The sequence below is a fragment of the Dermacentor variabilis genome, chromosome 3 (genome assembly GCF_050947875.1).
Source record: "Dermacentor variabilis isolate Ectoservices chromosome 3, ASM5094787v1, whole genome shotgun sequence".
Classification (NCBI taxonomy): Eukaryota; Metazoa; Arthropoda; class Arachnida; order Ixodida; family Ixodidae; genus Dermacentor; species Dermacentor variabilis.
In genome coordinates this window covers 89,808,032-89,831,114 of record NC_134570.1, presented here as the reverse complement: position 1 = coordinate 89,831,114, position 23,083 = coordinate 89,808,032, and the positions used below count along the sequence as shown (strand labels likewise).

The window sequence follows — 23,083 nt, the reverse complement described above, 5'->3', positions numbered from 1 at the left end:
CGGTTGGCGACGAGCCTGCGGCGATAGGGACGATGGTCGACGAGCACGTGGCGAACGGGACTGGTGACGTCTGAGTGACGACGATGGACTGTTCCAAGGAGCACGAGCATCATTGTTTGACTGTTGCGGTGCCAATAGAGGCTGACAGTAACGCTCACTCTGTTCTGGGCGGTACCATCTGGGGAATAGAGATCTCAGAGGGAAGAATACAGTGCGGTTGTTATAATGGCGAGCAACGTGACCGATACGCCAGCAGGCAAAACATATTGGCCCATCGTCTGTGGTTCGCCACTCGGCTGGATTTTGGTAGCGTGCAATTTTCTGCAGACAAGTCGATGAACCTGGGGTGTGAGACAGCTGCGAAACGGCAACGGCACATGCAGAATGAACTCTAAGCGAGTTCTTCTCCGACTATTGCCTGCACAAATGGTGCTGTAGGCCTGACCAGGCCTGAACGCCGTCGTGGTCAGTTGCTTCGCAGCCGCTGGGGACTGAGGGCCGGGATTTGATTGTTGTATTCATATAGGAGGTTGGGGCCAAATACTGCACCAGAGTGACCAATCCTGCTCTGGTAAGGGAGCGCGTTACCGGTTCTGGTCACCGAGATCAGGGCGCACTCCAGACCTGTTCATGCAATTTTTATCACCAGGCGGATTTCTTTAATCCGGTGGAAAATTTCGCGGCAGCGGGATTCGAACCACGAGGCGGATTCGAAGCGAGGCGGATACTCTACCTCTACGCCACCGCTGCACAATTTTGCATTTTGCAGTAGTCCTCTGCAACCTCTACCTCGCTTCTACATTCTAGCACTGCCAGAGCCCGGACTGGGTACTTGAGGGGGAAATCGTAAGCTGCGCATTACCTGTCATATTTTACAGAGTGGTTTGCAAGGATCAAGGGAAGTATAAAATCCTCTCCAACGCTTAGTGGCCAGTTTGTCAAGGTGCCGACGGACATGTCGCTGAGCTCGGCGACGGATAATACGGTATGAGGTAGATTCCGTTCTTCGGTATTTCCTCTCGGCTCGGCGACGCACAGCTCGTAGTTTTTAATCATCAACATCATCATCATCATCATCATCATCCTGCTTACGCCCACTGCAGGGCAAAGACCTCTCCCATACTTCTCCAACAACCTCGGTCATGCACTAATTGCGGCCATGTCGTCCCTGCAAACTTCTTAATCTCATCCGCCCACCTGACTTTTTGCCGCACCCTGCTACGCTTCCCTTCCCTTGGAATCCAGTCCGTAACCCTCAATGACCATCGGTTATCTTCCCTCCTCATTACATGCCCTGCCCATGCCCATTTCTTTTTCTTGATTTCAACTAAGATGTCATTAACTCGCGTTTCTTCCCTCACCCAATCGGCTCTTTTCTTATCCCTTAGCGTTACACCCATGATTCTTCTTTCCATAGCTCGTTGCGTCGTGCTCAATTTGAGTAGAACCCTTTTCGTAAGCCTCCAGGTTTCCGCCCCGTAGGTAAGTACTTTTAAGACACAGCTATTATACACTTTTCTGTTGAGGGATAATGGCAACCTGCTGTTCATGATCTGAGAATACCTGCCAAACGCGCCCCAGCCCATTCTTATTCTGCTGATTACTTCCGTCTCATGATTCGGATCCGCCGTCCCAACCTGCCCTAAGTAGATGTATTCCCATACCACTTCCAGTGCCTCGCTACCTATTGTAAATTGCTGTTCTCTTCCGAGACTGTTAAACATTACTTCAGTTTTCTGCAGATTACTTTGTAGACCCACTCTTCTGCTTTCCCTATCCAGGTCAGTGAGCATGCATTGCAATTGGTCCCCTGAGTTACTAAGCGAGGCAATATCATCAGTGAATTGCAAGTTACAAAGGTATTCTCCATTAACTTTTACCCCCAATTCTTCCCAATCCAGGTCTCTGAATACCAACTGTAAACACGCTGTGAATAGCATTGGAGAGATCGTATCTCCCTGAGTGACGCCTTTCTTTATTGGGATTTTGTTGCTTTCTTTATGGAGGACTACGGTGGCTGTGGAGGCCCTGTAGATATCTTTCAGTATTTTTTACATACGGCTCATCTACACCCTGATTCCGTAATGCCTCCACGACTGCTGTGGTTTCGACAGAATCAAACGCTTTCTCGTAACCAATGAAAGCTATATATATGGGTTGGTTATATTCCGCCCATTTCTCTATCACCTGTTTGATAGTGTGAATATGGTCTATTGTTGAATAGCCTTTACGGAATCCTGCCTGGTCCTTTGCTTTACAGAAGTCTAAGGTGTTCCTGATTCTATTTGGGGTTACCTTAGTAAATAGTTTGTAGACAGCTGACAGTAAGCTGATCGGTCTATAATTTTTCAAGTCTATGGCGTCCCCTTTCTTATGGATTAGGATTATGTATTTCATTTCAAGTCCCGCCGTTCGTGCTCCTCCACTTCCACTTTCGGCTATCCCACTTGCGGAAGAAGGTAGTCATTATCCGCATATTATTCTGTTCCGCATACTCTACTAATAACTCTCCCCTGCTATTCCTAGTGCCTATTCCATTTTCCCCCACTGCCTTGGCTCCATCCTGCTTCTTGCCTACATTGGCATTAAAGTCGCCCATTAGAATAGTGTATTTTGTTTTCACTCTACCCATCGCCGATTCCACGTCTTCATAGAAGCTTTCGAGGTCATCATGACTGGATGTAGGGGCGTAGACCTGCACAACCTTCATTTTGTATCTCTTATTAAGTTTCACAACAAGACCTGCCACCCTCTAGTTAATGCTATAGAATTCCTGTATGTTACCAGCTATTTTCTTATAATCAGGAATCCGACTCGTAGTTCTCGTCTCTCGGCTAAGACCCGGTAGCACAGGACGTGCCCGCTTTTTAGCACTGTATATGCTTCTTTTGGCCTCCTAACTTCCCTGATCCCTATTATATCCCATTTACTGCCCTCTAATTCCTCCTATAGCGCTGCTAGACTCGCCTCATTAGATAACGTTCTAGCGTTAAACGTTGCCAGGTTCATATTCCAATGGCGGCCTCTCCAGAGCCAGGAATTCTTTGCACCCTCTGCTGCGTCGCAGGTCTGACCGCCGCCGTGGTTAGTTGCTTCGCAGCTGCTGGGGACTGAGGGCCAGGGTTTGATTGTTGTGTTCAAATAGGAGGTTGTGGCCAAGTACTGCACCAGGGTGGCGAATCCTGCTCTAGTGAGAGAGTGCGTTACCGGTTCTGGTCACCGGGATCAGGCCACGCTCTAGTTCTGTTTATGCAATTTTATCAACACGCGGATTTTTTTAATCCGGTGGAAAATTGGCGGCACCGGGATTCGAGCCACGGACCTCCGGTGCACGAGGCGGGTGTTCTACGTCTACGCCACTAGTGCACCAGTTTTTCATATTGTCGTAGCCTAGTAGAAGACGGGAAAGCCGGCGTAAAGGACGTATGGAAGCACTTTATCAGAGCAGTCAACGCGACGTCGTTGTCGTCTCTGTTTTTTCACTCGCGCGCTACTTCAGCATCGTTATCGCCTGGCACATACCCGCGGCGACCATATAGGATGGGGCATTTGCCCCCCCCCCCCCTTTGAAAAAAGAGGCATCGTCCCGATGCACCAACGTCCGTTAGGCTGTGCACAAACGGTGCCAAGTTGGGGTCATGAGGAAATGTATGGCTTCATACGAAGCACATGCACAACCTCGGGCAGATGCCGCCGGGGTTTAGAGCAGTTATGGCTGTCGGGGACAACTTCATAATTAGCATCGCTGATGCGGCACAAAACTGTGTACGGGTCCAAGTATCTTCGCAGGAGCTTTTCAGAGAGCCCCCGCCGACGAATCGGAGTCCAGACCCACACCTGGTCACTGACGTTGTACGTGACGGGTCTGTGTCGAAGATTGTAGTGTCGGGCATCGTATTCCTGGTGTTCTTTGATTCGCAAACGCGCAAGCTGCCTGGCTTCCTCTGCGCGTTGCGTAAACTCTTCGGCACCAGTCTCGTCGTCACCGCACTCGTGTGGCAGCATTGCGTCCAACATTGTTGTCACTTCGCGTCCGTAAACGAGGTTGAAAGGCGTCACGCGTGTTGTCTCTTGGCGAGCCGTGTTATACGCAAATGTAACATATGGTAAAATCTCGTCCCAGTTCTTGTGGTCGACGTCGATGTACATACTCATCATGTCGGCCAGAGTCTTATTCATACGTTCTGTGAGCCCATTGGTTTGGGGATGATAAACCGTGGACTTTCGGTGAGTGGTACCACTTAGTCGCAACACGGTATCCAGAAGCGCAGCCGTGAACGCAGATCCTCTGTCTGTTATGACCACTGCGGGAACGCCATGTCTGAGGACGACGGCTTCGACAAAAAATCGCGCTGCTTCGGCTGCTGTTCCACGTTGGATAGCACCTGTTTCGGTGTATCGCGTAAGATAATTCGTGACGACGATTATCCATCTATTTCCAGCAGTATACCGTGGAAACGGACCTAAAAGGTCCATGCCAATTTGTTCGAACGGCGCTTGCGGTGTCTGAACAGGATGCAGCAGTCCAGCTGGCTTGCCGGTTAGGGCTTTGCGGCGCTGGTAATCCAGGCATGTCTGTGTGTAACGTTTCACGGTCGACGCAAGTCTCGGCCAATAGTATTTTAGCCTAATTCTTGCCAATGTCCGAGTGTAGCCCAAGTGACAGGCATGTAGGACTTCGTCGCGAAGAGATGCGGGAATGACGAGTAGGTAGTTGCTGCCACTAGGTGAAAAGTTCTTTTTATACAGAACGTCGTGGCGTAAGCCGAATGAAGGCAGCCCTCTAGCGAATAACCTCGGCACGCTGCCTGTTCTTCCCTCTAAGTAATCAAAAAGAGGAACCAGTTCTGCGTCCTCGCGTTGGTGGTGCGAAACGGCGACAGTATCTAGCACGCCTAGAAAAGCCGTGTCATCATCGTCGTGCACTGCAGTCTGAACAGGAGACCGAGAAAGGCAGTCGGCGTCGGTGTGTCGCTTCCCTGATTTGTAGACAACCGTGAAGTCGAACTCTTGGAGACGAAGACTCCAGCGCGCTAGCCGACCAGCTGGATCTTTTAAATTAGCCAGCAAAGTGCATGATGATCACTGACAACGGTGAAACACCGACCATACAAATATGGCCGAAACTTCAGGATGGCCCACACCAGTGCGAGACATCCTTTTTCTGTAGTGAGGTAGTTTGCCTCCGTCTTTGATAGCGTCCTGCTGGCGTAAGCAATCGCTCTTTCGGCGCCGTCCTGCCGCTGTACAAGCACTGCGCCGAGGCCGACATTACTAGCGTCCGTATGAAGAATCGTAGGAGCGTCGTCATCAAAGTGTGCGAGCACGGGAGGCGTCTGCAGCCGTTGCAGTAGGTCGTGAAACGCCCGTTGCTGATCGTCACCCCATACGATGGGGACATCTTCTCTTGTTAGATTCGTTAATGGCCATGCGATGCGCGAAAAGTCCGCAATAAAGCGTCGGTAGTAAGCGCAAAGGCCCAGAAAACGTCGCACGGCCTTTTTATCTGATGGCGTTGGGAAAGTAGCAACGGCCGTGATTTTATCAGGGTCAGGTCGGACACCTTGATGACTGACAACGTGACCGAGAAATTGAAGTTCTTCAAAGCCAAAATGGCACTTTTCAGGTTTCATAGTTAGACCAGCTGAGCGTATTGCTTCAAATACCGTCTTTAGTCTCCGTAAGTGTTCCTCGATCGTGACGGAGAAAACAATCACGTCGTCGAGGTACACCAGACACGCTTGCATTTGAGGCCTGAGAATACCGTGTCCATTAGTCGCTGAAACGTTGCTGGCGCAGAACACAAACCGAAGGGGAGCACCTGAAATTCATAAAGTCCGTCGGGCGTCACAAAAGCGGTCTTCTCACGGTCTCTCTCATCAACTTCTATTTGCCAGAAGCCGCTTTTCAAGTCCATCGACGAAAAGTAACGTGCGTTTCGTAGCCTGTCTAGCGAATCGTCGATACGCGGCAGCGGATAAACGTCTTTCTTTGTGATCTGGTTGAGTTTTCGATAGTCGACGCAGAAGCGCAGGCTACCGTCCTTCTTTTTCACCAACACGACAGGCGATTCCCAAGGCCTCTTCGATGGCCGAATAACCCCGTCCTCAAGCATCGTCTTCACTTGCGTTTGTATCGCCTCGCGCTCTTTCGGTGCCACACGATAAGGATTCTGCCGAATTGGTCTGGCGTCGGCTTCGGTGACAATAAGGTGCTTAGTGAGCGGCGTCTGGCTGACTCGTGACGTAGATGAAAAGCATTTCTTAAACTCATCGATGAGCTCAAGAAGGCTGTTACGTTCGACGGGTGACAAGGTGGGACTGATATCAACTACAGGGGCAGGCATGGCCACGGTGGCCGTCGCGTGCTCCACTGAGAGGCAGTCTTGTATTGAGGTAAATTCGTCGAAGTAAGCAATAGCCGTGCCTCTAACAATGTGTCGACGTTCCCTGGTAAAATTCGTCAGCAGGAGTTCAGCGCGTCCGTCGTGTACGTTAATTACGGCCCTGGCGATGGAAACGCCTTGACTCAGTACCAGTGCATCGATGTGTTCAGCGACACCAGTCCCGGTGTTCAAGTTGTCGCAGATGACAGGTACGAGGGAACAGCTTCGCGGCGGAAGCATGACGTCGTCGTCGGCGATACGTAAGCGGGGTCGCTGGTGCTCCGCGGTGTCGACGTCGTCTGAGCTCGTAGAAAATGTGGCGACGAGGTCACGGACATTAATCACTGCGCCGTACTCTCTCAAGAAATCCATCCCCAATATAAGTTCCTTGCAGCACTCAAAGAGAATGACGAGGGTGGCGACGAAGGTTTCACGGGCAATTACTATCCTGGCTGTGCATTTTCCGATCGGCGTCATCAACTGGCCGCCGGCAGTTCTGATGTTGGGCGCGGTCCACGGCGTCTTCGCTTTTCTCAACCTGTCGGCCAGCTTTTGACTTATTATCGAAAAATGCGAACCAGTATCGACGAGAGCGGCCACTTGGTGGCCGTCAATGAAAACGACAAGATCGGCGCTGACGGCATCGGTTACAGGGGGTGCGGTTGGAGACGTCGGAGTTTTAGAGTAGTCGGTCGTCGGTGATGGGGGCTCTTGGAAAGCTAGACGGTTTGCAACCTTACCCCCGGAGGCCGCTGCTTCTAGTTTCCCAGGCGCGGGCTAGGGGACCTGCCCCTAGAGGCGTCAGAAAAATCGCGACGGGTCGGTGGGGAATAACGAGCCGGAGAAGGGGAACGCGATCGAGGCGTCGCTAAACCTTCCGGCCGAAAGTTTGTAGAATTTTCGTCGTAGGTACGTGCAGCATCAAACACAGGGTAATTGCAGTTGGGAAACCATGTATACCCGGCTGCGTGGTAATGGCACGCGCGATAAACATGTCCTGCTTCGCCGCAATGAAAGCACAGCGGCCGGCGGTCAGCGGTGTGCCGCAAATCGGTCTTTCGAAGCGGGTAGCCGGCAGGAGATTCGCCGTAAGACCGAGGCGCAGCGATCGGCTGGCGGCGATACGGCATAGCTGGCGGCGGCTGTGACTGGCGAAAATATGGCGCCGGGGGTGGCGGTGCTGGCTGCGTCGTAGTGGTCGACGGTGTCAGCAGCATCGAAGTCGCGGGAGGTGGACGACAGACAGCTTCCGCGTAGGTTAGTCGTCGCGGCACCGCCTGCGGGTTGGGTGGACGAAAAGGCCTGTCGAACTTCCTCCCGAAAGATATCAGCGACAGAAGCCACCGCTGGTGCCATAGGAGAAATCCCGAGCTGCCGGATCTCCTCTTACACAATCTCCCGGATGACTTCACGCAGAGACGTGCCGTAGCTCTCAGGTAGAACTGAAGCATTCACCGGCCAGTTCGCGCGATCATATTGGCGGTACTGTTGCTTTAGTGCCCGTTCTATAGCGGTAGCCTCCTTGGTGAATTCGACCACTGTCGTCGGTGGGTTCCTCACGAGTCCGGCAAACAGTTCCTCCTTCACTCCGAGCAAGAGATAGCGTAACTTCTTTTCTTCGGCCATCTCAGGGTCTGCTCTGCGGTAAAGGCGGGTCATACCTTCTGCATACATGGCTACGCTCTCGTTTGGTTTTGAATACGGGATTCGAGTAGGCGCTGCGCAGTGTCTCTTCTGTCGGTACTAGTGAACGTGTCTAGCACCTGGGTGCGGATGGCATCCCATGGGGTCAAACTTCTCTCCCGGTTCACAAACCACGCCCGCGCACTGTCTTGAAGCGCAAAATAGACATTAGACAGCTTTTGCTGGGAGCCCCAGTTATTATAACTGGCGACACTCTCAAATTGGTCCAGCCAATCTTGGACATCTTCAAAAGCGTCGCCATGGAGACTTTCTGGTACCTTAGGATTCTGCAGCGTCACCTGCGATGGAGTTGCAGTAGCCATGGCGGAAGTATGTAGACGCGTTCCAGCAGAGTCCTGCAAAGGGTTGAACTCGGGCGTCAGGCCTAGCAGGGGGCGACTGTACCGGTGAACAGGAGTTTCGACGAACGAAGGTGATTCCGTTTTCGAGGTATGGCTCCGCGAAGGTGTGCCGAGCATGAGGCAACCCTACCCCGCACCTCCACCAGTGTCGCAGCCTAGTAGAAGACGGGAAAGCCGGCGTAGAGGACGTATGGAAGCACTTTATGAGAGCAGTCAACGCGACGTCGTTGTCGTCTCTGTTTTTCCACTCGCGCGCTACTTCAGCGTCATTCTCATCGCCTGGCACATACCCGAGGCGACCATATAGGATGTGCCAATATTCAATGTCAATGGAGCTTCTAGGTGCCGATATCCATGTGAATTTTGTCGTGTCATGAAGAGCTGTGGTACTAATACGTTCTAGATCAACCGACCAAGATTGCTCTGAGCAAGCGTTGTCCACCACTATCTGATAATCTCGCCAGTTAGTACATTGAATACGAGGTGGAGGAGTTTGGGCCCCAATATAGACACAAACGCAAACATATATGTTTTCGTTTGTGTAGTAATTAGTAGTGTAGTGTAGTAATTAGTAAGTAATAGTATTTGCCCTATAGGGTAAATACTAGTGCTTATTGAAATAAAGAAATGATAAATTAATGGCAATGAAAGCAGATGAAAAAACAACTTGCAGCAGTTGGGGAACGATCTCACGTCTTCACATTACGCGTGAGATGCTCTAACCGATATATATATATATATATCGGTTAGAGCATCTCACGCGTAATGTGAAGACGTGAGATCGTTCCCCAACTGCTGCAAGTTGTTTTTTCATCTGCTCTCATTGCCATTAATTTCGCATTTCTTTAATTCAATAAGTATTAGTATTTACCCTATAGGGCAAATATATATATATATATATATATATATATATATATATATATATATATATATAGCTCACTGCGGTTTGGTCCAGACCACTGTCACTTGCACATTGCTCCTCGAACAGGCAGGACGTGTGTTCAGAGATAATCTGAATGAGGCTTTGCACTGTGCTGAACACTTATGTCGTGGATCACCATTACGTTGCAGCTCTTTCAGGTTTGACGCAATGTGTCCGCATTTCTTTCGTATTGACCCCTAAACTGCCCACTTTCAAATTAACGAGATAGACAAAAACAGTATAGGCGAAGAAGCAGTGCCGAAAATCCCCTCAATTATAGCTTTATATTGCTAGAGGCAATATAATCGCAACTAACGCAGCAAAGGTAGTGTTTTAAAGCACATGTACATAAGAGACCTCGCTAGTCATATAGACGGCATGATTTCGGGATGTGTGCTGTTCCTTATGTTAAGGACGCAAGGGAAACCTTAGGCTGATGGATGCTTTTTTGACTGCGGTGACTAATAGGGGAAATACTCAGCCAAAAAAAAAACACTGAAGCTGGAGTACGATACAATCTGATCCGTACTTATCATGGCGCGGGCTTGTAGGTGATGCCAGTCTCCTACGGCGGCATGATGGCACCAGGAGCTCCGATGTCAGCCGCCTACCCAGCCGCTGGCATGATGGCACTAGGGGCTCCGATGCAGGGTGTCTACCCTGTTGGCGGCATGATGGACCCGCAAGGAGCCCTGGGGCCGGGTGCCTACCCAGCCGGCGGCATGATGGCGCAACCAGGAACACTGGGGCCGGCCTACCCAGCCGGCGGCATGATGGCGCAACCAGGAACACTGGGGCCGGGCTCCTACCCAGCCGGCAACATGATGGCACAAACAGGAGCTCCAGGGCAGGAATTGCAGCAAGCCGGAGGCATGGCGACACCAGGAGTCCCAGTGGTGACTGGCGGAAATGAGGCCCCGATACCGCAGAGTAAAATAGACGCCGTTTGGCCGCCGCACGCAAAACGTCGTTCTAAGAAAGCCAGTGTCACCAAGCATCCGCGCGCCAACTATCCACGCGATACGGACTAAAAAGGCGGACGCCAAGGAACCGGCTTAAGATGCCGTAGCCTTCTCACGCCACGCATTAGTGCAAGCTCAATATGAAACACTTGCGCGGTAATAAAAAGCAATCATTCGTCCTACTTTCATTCGTGCTATAATATTGGTGCAAACATGAACCCAATTATATAGGGTTGGCCACGCTGACCGCCGGCACCGCCGGCGCCACCGGCGCTGGTGTGCGTCGCTGCTATGACAAGGCTCCTACCCACTATGAGACACTGGCCAAGAAATGGTTGGAATGCCTTGAGGTAGAAGACGAGAAGGAACGGGATGTACCGAGGGACCCGATTTTTTTATTAGTCATATCACATAAAGCCATCAAGCACTGACACCAGCGACAACATAGGGGAAATTACTTGTTCTTAATAAATGAAATGAAGAAACGATAAATTGATGGACATGAAAGTGGATGAAAAGAAACTTGCAGCGGGTCTTGAGGGTCTCGAATCCCGCAACATTGACGCCTTCAGGTAGCATGTGTGGGTTTATTGACCAGTCGCCTTCACCCAAAAAGATCACGCTCCTGTGACGCCTGCGGCAGAAAGGACGTTCCACGTCCGCCGCCAAGGTCTGTGAGTGGTGGCGCTGGCTAACACTCCCAGGGTTCGACTAGGAACATAAATACAAATACCCAAGAAAGTGGATGGACAAACGGCGCCGTGGTAGCTCAATTGGTAGAGCATCGCACGCGAAATGCGAAGCTTGTGGGTTCGCTCCCCACCTGCGGCAAGTTCTTTTCTTATCCATTTTTATTTCCGTTAATTTATTGTTTCGTTATTTCGTTTATTTAGCACAAGTAATTTCCCCTGTGTTGTCCTTGGTGTCCGTGTTTGATGGCTTCTTATGATATGACTAATAAGAAAATCGGGCCCCTCGGTTAAACACTTTCCTTCTCGTTTATTAAACAGTGAGGGTCTCCAATCCGGCAGCACTGATACCTTCAGGTAGCATGTGTGGGTTTATTGACCAGTCGCCTTCACCCAAAAAGATCACGCTCCTGTGACGCCTGCGGCAGAAAGGACGTTCCACGTCCGCCGCCAAGGTCTGTGAGTGGTGGCGCTGGCTAACACTCCTAGGCTTCTACTATAGTCGGATACAATTTTAGAAAAAGGGAGGCCCCGCCCACATGGCGGAAGCGCGACAGCCGATTGCCTCCGCGACGAAAATAATCCCGCTTGAAAAATTATGCTCCTGGGACGCGTAATTCTCGGCATAAACAAAGGCTTTTGTATTTTGATGACTGGTTTAGTAGAGCTCTCATGTGCTACAGCACATGCCGGATAGCGACAGAAAAATAACCCCGTGCCTTCTACAACGCTGCCCGTCGTCTGCTCTTTAGCTTCATTGCAACAGACAAAAGTAGAAAGAGCAGCTCTAGATGTCTTTTGCGCTTGTTTACATGTACACGGTGTATCTACTACTCGTTTTGCAAGCCTAAAATGAATCAGTTTCTATTGGATGGATGTGTGTTGTTTAGTGGCGCAAGGGCCAGGTATCGCCAAAGAGCGCCATGACTGATAATGTTGTGTTAAGCGCTGATTTGTGAGTTGCAATGGTGAGATGTAACTGGCTGTAAAGTGGCCTAAAATTAATCAGTGTCATGGAAGCGTGAAATAATATATAGTTTAAAATTATGATAGTGATACATGTAGTGGTCTGTGGATATAGTACGCGTGATAAGTGATCATGAAGCTAAAATGCAAGAATATGTAAATAGCACCTATGCTTCCGGGGGGCCTTTGAGCCCAAAGGCTGGGAGGCAGGTTCTTTCTTTTATTGCAGCTACCGCAGCAGAAACCTCTGTTAAGAGGCCGTGCTACGGATTTCCTGGGGCTATAACACGAAAATACCTACGTAATTTAAAAATTCGAACAACGATTGATATTTAAAGAGAGGTTCCACGCCTATGAACATTTTAGGATGGAGTGGAATTCGCTGCCGGTGTGGTAATGGAAAATTCTTTTTCCTATTTGCGTCTAATTCGCTGCATTGCATCAGGATGTGAAGCACGGTAAGTGGCTCACCACATTTATCACACGTGGGTGGATCACCACAGGACAAGAAGTATGCGTGTGAGCTGTATGTGTGTCCTATCCTAAGTCTGCAAAGTGTTACTTCTGTATGGCGGTTCTTTGATACCGGCGGCCAAGTGCCAAGATACGGCTTGATACATGTTTATTTTCCGTTTCTTTGTCCCACAAGCGCTGCCAGAAAGCCCTTAGCTTTTTTCCTTATTGAGGGCTTGAGGTCCATTACAGGTACAGTCATGGAAGTGTTGGAAGCGTTCGTGTGGACGGATGTGGCTAGCTGGTCAGCCAACACGTTTTCGTCTATCTCTCGGTGCCCCGGCACCTAGCATACCACGATATGCTGCTTGGACGCATAGGTGGTTAGTAATGCTGAGTAAAGAGATACAATGATAGGGTTTTGATATATTTTGACAGTTTTCAAAGCGTTGACGACGCTCAAAGAATCTGTGTATAAAACTTCCTTTTGGATATTCAATTCCTTAATGTGTTTAACAGCGGCCAATATCGCGTGGGCCTCTGCTGTGAAAATACTTGTGCTAGGGTGCATAACACCGGAATCCGAAAAGGATGCACCGACCGCTGTGTAAGACACGCCAGAATAACAACTCGATGCGTCTGTAAAAAATTCAGGCGAGGAGTATTTGTGCTGCAATTCGAGGAAGTGCATTCGGATATGCGCGACAGGCGCGCGCTTTGTAACAGCTACGAAAGATGTATCACAGTGTATAGGTGGCCACTGCCAGCGCGGGGGCCGTATAAAAGGGGGCATAAGGTGGTATTCAAGCAGTGGAACCCTTGTTTCTTCAGCTATGTCTCTAACACGCAGTGAGAAAGGTTTTGCCACTGTGGGCCGGTTGCGGAAAAGTTGAGAACTGAACAAATTATTTATAGTGGAATACGCGGGGGGCTCACCGTTTGTGTTCACTCTCAGAAAATACATGAAAGACGAATATGTTCTCTGCATATCAAGTGACCACTCATCCGATTCAATGTAAAGGCTTTCCACTGGGCTTGTTCTAAAAGCCCCGGTTGATAGGCGAATTTCTAAGTGGTGGACAGGGTCTAGCATCTTCAGAGCAGTTGGAGTAGCCGACTGGTAAACTATGGCTCCATAGTCTAGTCGTGTGCGTATGAGGCTTTTATACAAGTTCATGAGACATTTTCTATCACTGCCCCAGGTTGTGTGTGACAGCACCTTTAAGATATTCATTGTTTTCATACATTTGTTTTTAAGATACTTTATGTGCTGTATAAAGGTTAATGTCGCGTCTAAGATTATGCCTAAAAATTTGTGTTCCCTATATACAGGCAGATGCTCACCATGCAAGACAATTTCAAGATCAGGGTGCAGGCCTCTTTTTCTAGAGAAAACGACACATGGTGCTTTTTTGTGGGTTCAGTCTGAACCCGTTCTCATCAGCCCATTTGGAGACATTGTTAAGACAAAGCTGGACCTGTCGCTCACAGATTGCGAGAGAACTTGATTGAAATCCTATCTGCACATCGTCAACATATGTTGAATAGAAGATGTTACGTGGTATGTGTAGACGAAGAGAATTCATTTTTACTATAAAGAGCGTGCAGCTGAGCACCTCGCCCTGCGGCACTCCAGTTTCCTGTACAAATTTCCGTGACAGAACGTTGCCCACTCGAACACGGAATGTGCGATTAGACAGGTAACTTTCGATAACATTGAACATATTACCGTGTATACCTAACTGTGAGAGGTCTCTCAATATCCCAAACCGCCACGTAGTATCATAGGCTTTCTCCATATCTAGGAATACTGATACGAAAAACTGCTTATGAACAAAAGCATCACGGATACGTGCCTCGATACGTATGAGATGGTAACTTGTGGATCGACCCTCCTGAAACCCGCACTGGTATGGGTCGAGCAATTTGTTTGATTCGAGGAAGTGTAGTAGGCGACAGTTGATCATTTTTCGAAAACTTTGCAGAGGCAACTTGTTAATGCTACAGGTCTGTAACTTGATACAGAAGAAGGATTCTTTCCGTGCTTTAGAATTGGAATTATAATAGCCTCCTTCCAAACAGAAGGAATCTCGCCGGAAAACCATATAACGTTGTAAAGTTAAAGGAGGGGTTTTTTGTAGAAGGATCGACATGATGTGTTGCGGAGGGTAGTTGTTTCAACATCTCATATATTACACGGTCTGAACCTGGGGCGGATGTATTACAACAGTTCAGTGCTGCCTGCAGTTCTGCTATGCAAGAGGGTTCGTTGTATGCCATACTTTTAGCACATTTTCTTTGTAACTTTTGCTGTTCTATTCGCGTTTTGTATTTTAGGAAGGTTTCGGAGTAGTGCGAGGAGCTCGATATGCATTCAAAATGTGCACCGAGAAAGTTGGCTTGATCTTCCAGGCTTTCTCCGTGGCTATTTACTAGTGGTAAGGAATACGTTTGTTGCCCATTCACTTTCTTCACTGTATTGCAGACTTTTCTCTCATCTGTGTAAGAGTTAATGCTTGATATAAACTTTGCCCAACTCTCTCGTCTTGCTTGTCGGCGCGTTCTCCTCGCCTGTGATTTGACATGTTTAAGGTTTTCCAGGTTTTCTGCTGTTGGAGAATCGCGAAGCAGCGCCCACGCTTTGTTCTGGTTCCTCCGTGCTTGCCTACATGCATCGTTCCACCAGGGAACACGCCGCTTGGAATCAGTGCCACTCTCTTGATTAATACACTTAGAGGCAGCATCAAGTATAAAAGCTGTAAAATAAGTGACAGCATCATATATGCTTATACTGGGCATCTCGGTCCACGTCATGTGAGTAAGAGTTCGGTACCGTTCCCAATCGGCTGGGTCAACCTTCCACCGAGGGACCTGCGGGAGAAGTTGATCTTGTTCCGTCGTACTCAAGATTATTGGGAAGTGGTCCCTCCCATACGGGTTATTAAGCACACTCCATTTAAAATAAGGTAAAAGCATCAGCGATAAAATGACAAGATCTAAGACAGAATATGACTTGTTAGCCAGGTTAAAATACGTGGGCTCCTTTGTATTCAAGAGACATGCTCCAGAAGAAAAAAGCAGCTGTTCAATAACACGCCCTCGCGAATCACAGCGTGAATCGCCCCACAAACTACTATGTGCATTAATATCACCAAGAATCAGATAGGGCTCCGGGAGCTCATCTATTAATGATCCTATGTCGCGTCTGTGAAGGTGATAATGTGGTGGTATATACAAGCAGCAGTTGGTTATGAATTTATTTAAAAGTACGGCTCGAATGGCCACTGCCTCAAGGGCCGTTTGGAGCTTCAAAAGCTCACATGCTATACTTCTATCAGCAATGATGGCTACACCTCCAGATGATGCGACAGCATCCTCGCGGTCTTTTCGGAAAGTCACGTATTGTCGGAGGAAGTTGATGTGCTTGGAAGTTAGATGGGTTTCTTGCACACATAGCATTTTAGGTCTAAACTTAGAGAGAATTTCTTGGACATCATCTAGGTTTCTTGGTAGTCCTCTAACATGCCACTGCATAATGCTATGCATGTTGAAAAGAAAATTGTGCTGTGTGTCTCAAGAGAGAGGAGAGTGACGTTACTTTACAGAGCCTTTGTTAGGCCCTGAGAAAAGACAGGGAATGCGGGAGATGGAAATTCAAGACGATGAGCAAAACGTGAACAAGGTGAATGCAGGAGCCAACGTTTCGACAAGTGGACTTGTCTTCTTCAAGGCGACGAAGAAGATGACAAGTCCACTTGTCGAAACGTTGGCTCCTGCATTCACCTTGTTCACGTTTTGCTCTTTGTTAGGCCCTGTAATTGCTGTTTTGTCTTTTCTGGAGTGGTCAAGAGAACCTCGCCGCCCCTTCGACGCTACCTGCGTCGTTTTGCTTGGACTAGTGTCCATAGCCTCTTGCGAGGCACTGGACACCCGCTCCAGAGAGCGATGTGTGCGTCGCGTAGACTGTTGCTTAAAAGGGGCGACAAGGAAGGGACGCAGGTGTGGGCTGTGCGATTTACGCCACCGATGTGCTTCCCTCGCGGTGGTTCATGATAGCGATAAGTAGGCGCAGCGGCAGCACACCCGACTAAATGCTATGTTCCTTTGTACACCGAGCGTTTGGCAGCGCTCCTGTCACCGCGCGCAAGCGGACATGCCGCGTCGTGTGTGTTTTTTTTTTGTATTTAGCGGGCACCTGCAATACGCGGAAAAGCGCAGATGCCTAATAGATAGAAAGTTAGAAACTGCTTAATCGAACGTTTCGCTAAGCGCTCTACAACTTTGTAATTGGAATTTTTGGGGCCTAACTTCGTTGCTTCAGAAGTTGGTAAATAAGCTTTGCGAATTATGCAATGAAGCAGATTACAAAAATATAGTGTGACTAACCCCATACAAGAATTAGCAACTTGCATTTGGTCGCGTCGTCTCCCCCAGAGTGCACTGGCATATACTTAGACACTAAGTTTAGCAGTACACCTTGTATATCGGTGGGGTGCGGAAATCTGGTAGGGCCACAGGCCTTCACCCCCTCCCCCCCCCCGCCCCGGTAAAGTGATATGTTACCACCTATGCGTTGAATTTATTTTGATTTCGTTCATAGTTCACCCAGAGCAGAGGGATAAATTCGGTGTTCGTGAAACACACTTAGATTGCCCCAGATTGCGCGCATACGTAATTTACATGTAAGGCCGCGAATGTATTCCACAATTTTTGAACTTCTTTTACATATACCAATATTCTGCGCCTAACGTTAAACAGAAATAAACAAGGTTCTTTGTTTAGTTCCTCAATTACACCAGAGTTCACTGAGCACACTCGCCAGACAAACTTCCCATAATATTTCCCCCATTTGCACCAAGTTTGATCTCGGTGGCAGCTTTAGTTATGGCAGCAAAGCAAGCTAAATTTTGTGCCTCTCGCAAAACACGTAACTTTGCAGAGTACTGGCATACATAATCGCAATCGTTATTTACAGCTTATTTTTATCTACACTGCAAGACGAAGGCCTCTTCCAGCGATCTCCAATGCCTTTCGCCAGCTGCCTTTCGCCAGCTAATCCCAACTTGCGCCTTTAATATTCCTTAGTTCATCACCCCAATTAATTTTGTGCCATCCGTGACTGCGCTTTCTTTTCGTTGGCACCATTCCGTAACTCTAATGGAGCTGCACATGGCCTGCTCAGTTCTATTTTATTTTTCTTGTTACAAACTATAATATTGCTTATCCCCGCTTCTTTGATCCACACTGCTCTCTACCTGTGTCTTAATGTTACGCCTAACACTTTTCCTTCCATCGCTCTTAGCGTGGTCCTTAACTTGTCCTCGAAATTCAGGAATTGTTATCATCGAAGTTTGTTTCCCATATGTTAGTTACTGGTAGAGTACAATGATTAACCACTTTTATTTTCTACAACAGTGGTGAGTTCCCCCGTCTATAGCGCTAAATGTATGCTCTATGAGCTGCATCTACGTTTATTTTTTCTGTACATTTCGTTCACCTGCTCAAAGTCCCCTGTGAATAATTGATCTAGATAAACGTACATCTGCACAGGCTCTAGGGGCTGACCGGCGGTCATGAATTCTTGCTCCCGTGTCTTCCTATTGAACATTACCTTTGTTGTCTGCACAATAATATTGAACCATACTCTTATACGTTCTGGGTTATAATCCTCAATGATTTGCTGCAGTTCTTTCGCAGGGTTGCTGAACAGGACAGCGTCATCTGTAAACCAAATGTTTCGACGCTGATCCTCACTCCTAAGCCTTCCCAGTCCAACAGCTTGAATACTTATTTTAAGCATGCAGTGAATAGCATTGGAGAGATGGTGTCTCCATTCTTTCTTTTTTTTACTTTTCTTGTGGATACACAGGGTAACTGTGGAACAAACGTACATGTTTCCCAAAATGTTCATGTATGCCTCCTGTACTCATTGATTACGCAATGCATCCATGATTCCTAATATCGCTGCTGAATGAAGCATCTTTTTATATTCGGTAAAGCCAATTTTTCGCATACGTAATTTACTTCAAAGCCTGCAATCACTCCACACACCTTGAACTCTACCTAGATACTGCCCGTAACTTGACCCGTATTTTTGATGCATCTTACTTATCTGAGCAAAAATAGAGAAAAAAGGAACTTGTGACGTAACTATTAAATCGTCGATCTGCTGTGCTCAGGTGCCATGTTGGGAGTCCTGCCACCACACGCGCTTTGTTTTCTTGAAAGGCGAGAAAGAACCTAGAAATCAATTCTTTAAGAACTCAACCAGCGACCGACTAACAGAAGACGGGCGGACGGATCCAGGTGAAACGACGGGATGGTACGCAACATAACCCACGCCTTAAATGCCCACCTTAAAACTCCTACGTTATGTTTCGAGAGGTCATCCATACGTAGCCACTGTACTAAATTATTAAAAACCCACTGCCACGAAACTGCACTTGGGCAAAATGGACAATAAATACATAGGATGTTATTACGGTAAATGCAGCCGCATGAGTGCCAGTCTGAGCCTCGGACAGTCAATACGTTTGTTTTAACGTGATAGCGTTAAGGGCCCCCGTGCCGCAGAAAATCCGGCATAGGCGTCGGCGTCCCGCGTCAGTCGTCGCTTCGGCACATAGTATTTCGAACCAAATTCCGAACCATGCATACCTAACCACTCTTCTACCACCAAACTTGCTCATACCTTTCTAATCAATATTTACAAGTTATTACTCGAAATGTTGAAAACGGTAGCCCAAAAACAAATAATGAAAGAAGAACGCCCACAGCGCATATCTTTTATGTTAGTTCTTCTCACACCGAAATAAAAAAGTGTGAAGCAATAACAGGAGCTCGACCAACTAAAGAGGCAGCGTTTTTAATGGAAAGCTTGTCTTCGTGCATAGCGTTCGCCGTTTCCCAGTAAACGTTAAGCTTACATAAGCTGCAGTTGCCGCGAAGCATGAAATGCAGTCAGGATTTTTGAATGCTATCGCGTTCCAATCTTAAAGGCGAAGCTTAAGCGTCCTCCAATTTCTTTCTTTTTTCATTCCCTGCGCTCACAGTACTACTTTCATTCATGCGTCTACATTTACTGCAATAATATACTATCAATACAATGTGGGGAAAGCTGCAGGGCTGTTAATAGTCTAATTTTCTTATTATTAGCCTTTAAATAGCTCCTAAGCGGATGACGCGTGCCCGTGATGGTGAGCGATAGTGATGCGGATATAGCGAAAGTACCAGAACCGCACACGGCTTCCGATCTCTCAGTTGAACCTAGGCGCCCAGACGCATCGCTCGCCCAACATATGCAAGTTGGCGGGTGTCTCTCGTTCGGTGTCTCTCGTGTCTCTCGGCGGGTGTGCTTTCTCGTTGTTGCGCTCGTCATCTGAGCTGTTACAAGAGTGCGGACGTGTTGCGTCGCCGTCGAGCTCTCGGCCGCGCACACGAACGCGAACGATCGCTGCGCAGTGAGGAAGGCTCAACATATGTTTTCTCTCCTACCTTTGAGGGCGGAAGAGTGGAGCGCAGCAGGCAAGTCCGACGCGGGCCAACCAACGCACACAAAGCATGTAAACTGCAGTTGACGAATCTGTACAAGCTACATTTCGCGAACGCCGTCCCTTACTTGTACAAGATCATCTTGACGAACACTTTCTCGGGATAACGATAAGTACTATAAGGCACGATGGCGCAGGAAAAGATCTGACGCGGTGGCACGCCCCAATACGGCGTGCCGCATAATCAAATTGTTATTGTGGCACGTAAAGCTCCAGAATTCAATTCGTACTAAGAGCAAATGTAAGTAGCATTCAGTGGCGATATTCTTGCTCCCGATGCTCCGTTCTGAACTTTGGCGCGAGGATGTCAAGGCGTATTAATTTTGGGCAGTCTGTGCTCACATTCCCACTTAATGTGGGCGAGAGTTGGCTGACCTCTACACCACGGTCAAGCACCTACGTATACGGTGAGGTGGATGGCATGCTTTAACCTTAGGTTCGGGTATGTATCTTGGCGCAGGTGGCACTACTCCTACACTCCCCTTGCACCTTCCTCACGGTGTGGTGGACGGTAGCGCTGTCTTTCTCGACGCTGATTTCCTACCGCTAAAAAATCCACTTCTGCGCTGCGAAAATGAAACAAAGTTAATACTGTGATCTCCCCTCTTTAGGAAATGCATGTGGCTTTATAGTGAAGCTTTCTTTGCCTTTTCCCCGAGGTTTATCTCAGCGTGCTTCCATTCCCCAAGCCGGGAAAAAATACAAGCTTCACAAACATCCCCCCTATGTTCCTTACGTCACACCTGGTAACATTAGTTGAACATGTTGCTCTCAGTCTGCTTCAATACCACCTACAGAGTCGACAGGTATCCATGAATTACGGTTTCCTTTCATTCGAAGGGACCCTGAAATCATTTTTATCGCGGTCGAGAAATGCATATGGGGTTGAACTAGACTATTTCAGAAATGCATTGCAGCAAGAGGTACTTCAGCGCTTTTAGCAGACACGGAGTTACTGGTAATCAAAGATCGCTTTTGTTGCCCGTCGCGGTTCTCCCGCTCCTTCTTCAATACCTACCTGCCCAGCACTACTAATGCTACGGCGGGAAGGGGCATGCGCTAAACGCTCCGCTTGCTGAACGTTACCGGGGCAGGCTAGTCAAATTTGATGTTAAAAGTCCCCGTAGATACCACTGCTACTTAATTTGGCGCACGCCTAACTCGAAGGCTATCCCTCAACTTACACAGGGTCTCATTCATTTGCTTTGTTGCAGAGTACTAGATGGTTACGTGCGGCTATGTTTCCTCGCACCGAGAGGCAACTGGCAGATTTCCCTTTCGTAGTTATCATTACAGCAATCACTGCATTTCTGAGGGTCGAACGATACGCCGTAATTAGGTTCGCTCGTGCGACTACGTCAGCGGTGCCTACATTGCTACACTGAGCAAGCGACGGATGCCGTACTGCGGACTCGGGTTCAAAAGATTCCTAAGCTAACGAGCGTCTACCATGATGGCGACGCACCTCGAAGATGTGCAACTCGGGAAGTAGACGAGCTGCTCCAGTCGGATGTTCGTGCCGGCTCGCCATGCGGCTGGAGCCATATCGTCACCCCCAGATACCAGTCTGAGCACGTGTTTATCATTAGCGAAGCGCAGAGAGCTCAGTGACCTTTACAGGGAGCTAACGTCCATGAATAAAACTAAAAGGTAGCGGCAGGTTTTTTATCTTGCCGCGCCGCTGCTGCCAGGAGTATGCAAGAAGGCAGGAGAGGTCTGCGTCTCCTAATTGGCTGAGCGCCGTCAAGTGGCATTTTGCGCGCCTTTTTCTATTTTTCGTCTTTTCCGCGTCTCGGCGCACTCACCGCCATGACAGTTGGCCGTCGGGTTTCCACTGCGAGGCTTCCGCAAGAGGTTTTGTATGTTTTGGCTAAGTTTCGTGGCTAACCGCGTCATTGAAGAGCTCAGTTTTTGTTTCATGTTAGGGATTGATTTTAAGAGTACTGGAGGTGCAAACGTGTACGGACGGAGTCTTTTTCTTTCTTCACGCGATACGGAGCTCCGGCAAGAGTAAGCTTATGCACGGGTGCTATTTTCGGTGCTCGTTTAGATTTGCTTTCCTGATCGCGGTACAGTCGACAGGTGTATGAAGCTATTGAGTGCGAAGGCTCTGTTCTGTCATATATCGTGCCAGAAACGTGACACGTGTTATTGCTGTAGTACTGAGAGTGCATAGCTTTGTCAGTCCATGCTTTGTTAGGCGCTGCAAATATATTTTGCGAGGTCAAGCTAATGATATTGACTATTGTGAGTTGGCTTCTCCGCTTCGCCGTCTCGGCAGTATAAAGTAGTGCACGAGCTCATTGGGGATAAGAGTTAATGGAGAATATACTTAGTAACTAGCGATTCGCTGAGGATATTGCCTTGCTTAGTAACGCAGGGGACCAAGTGCAATGCATGCTCACTTACCTGGAGAGGCAAACAAGAAGGGTGGGTCTAAAAATTAATCTGCAGAAAACTAAAGCAATGTTTAACAGTCTCGGAAGAGAACAGCAGTTTAAGACAGGTAGTGAGACACTAGAAGTGGTAAGGAAATACATCTACTTAGGGCAGGTAGTCACCGCGGATCTGGATCATGAGATTGAAATAATCAGAAGAATAAGAATGGGCTGGGGTGCGTTTGGCAGGCATTCTCAGATCATGAACAGCAGGTTGTCATTATCCCTCAAGAGAAAAGTGTATAGCAGCTGTGTCCTACCAGTACTCATGTACGGAGCAGATACCTGGTGGCTTACGAAAAGGGTTCTACTTAAATTGAGGACGACGCAACGAGCTATGGAAAGAAGACTGATGGGTGTAGCGTTAAGAAATAAAAGAAGAGATTGGGTGAGGGAACAAACGCGAGTTAATGACACCTTAGTTGAAATCAAGAAAAATAAATGGGGGCATGGGCAGGACATGTAATGAGGAGGGAAGATAAGCGATGGTCATTAAGGGTTACGGACTGGATCCCAAGGGAAGGGAAGCGTAGCAGGGGGCGGCAGAAAGTTAGGTGGGCGGATGAGATTAAGAAGTTTGCAGGGACGGCATGGCCACAATTAGTACATGACCGGGGTTGTTGGAGAAGTATGGGAGAGGCATTTGCTCTGCAGTGGGCGTAACCAGGCTGAT

The 23,083-nt window shown here is 48.3% G+C and overlaps 1 protein-coding gene across 1 annotated transcript in view; it reads left to right on the top strand.

The window, feature by feature from the left end:
- LOC142574612 (uncharacterized) overlaps positions 1-10,488 on the top strand; it is a 35,899-nt gene extending 25,411 nt beyond the window's left edge. The window contains exon 3 of the mRNA XM_075683655.1: positions 9,904-10,488. Coding sequence (XP_075539770.1) covers positions 9,904-10,383 — 480 coding nt within the window. The 3' untranslated portion in view covers positions 10,384-10,488. The remainder of the gene's footprint in view (positions 1-9,903) is intronic.
- Positions 10,489-23,083: the final 12,595 nt, after the last annotated feature.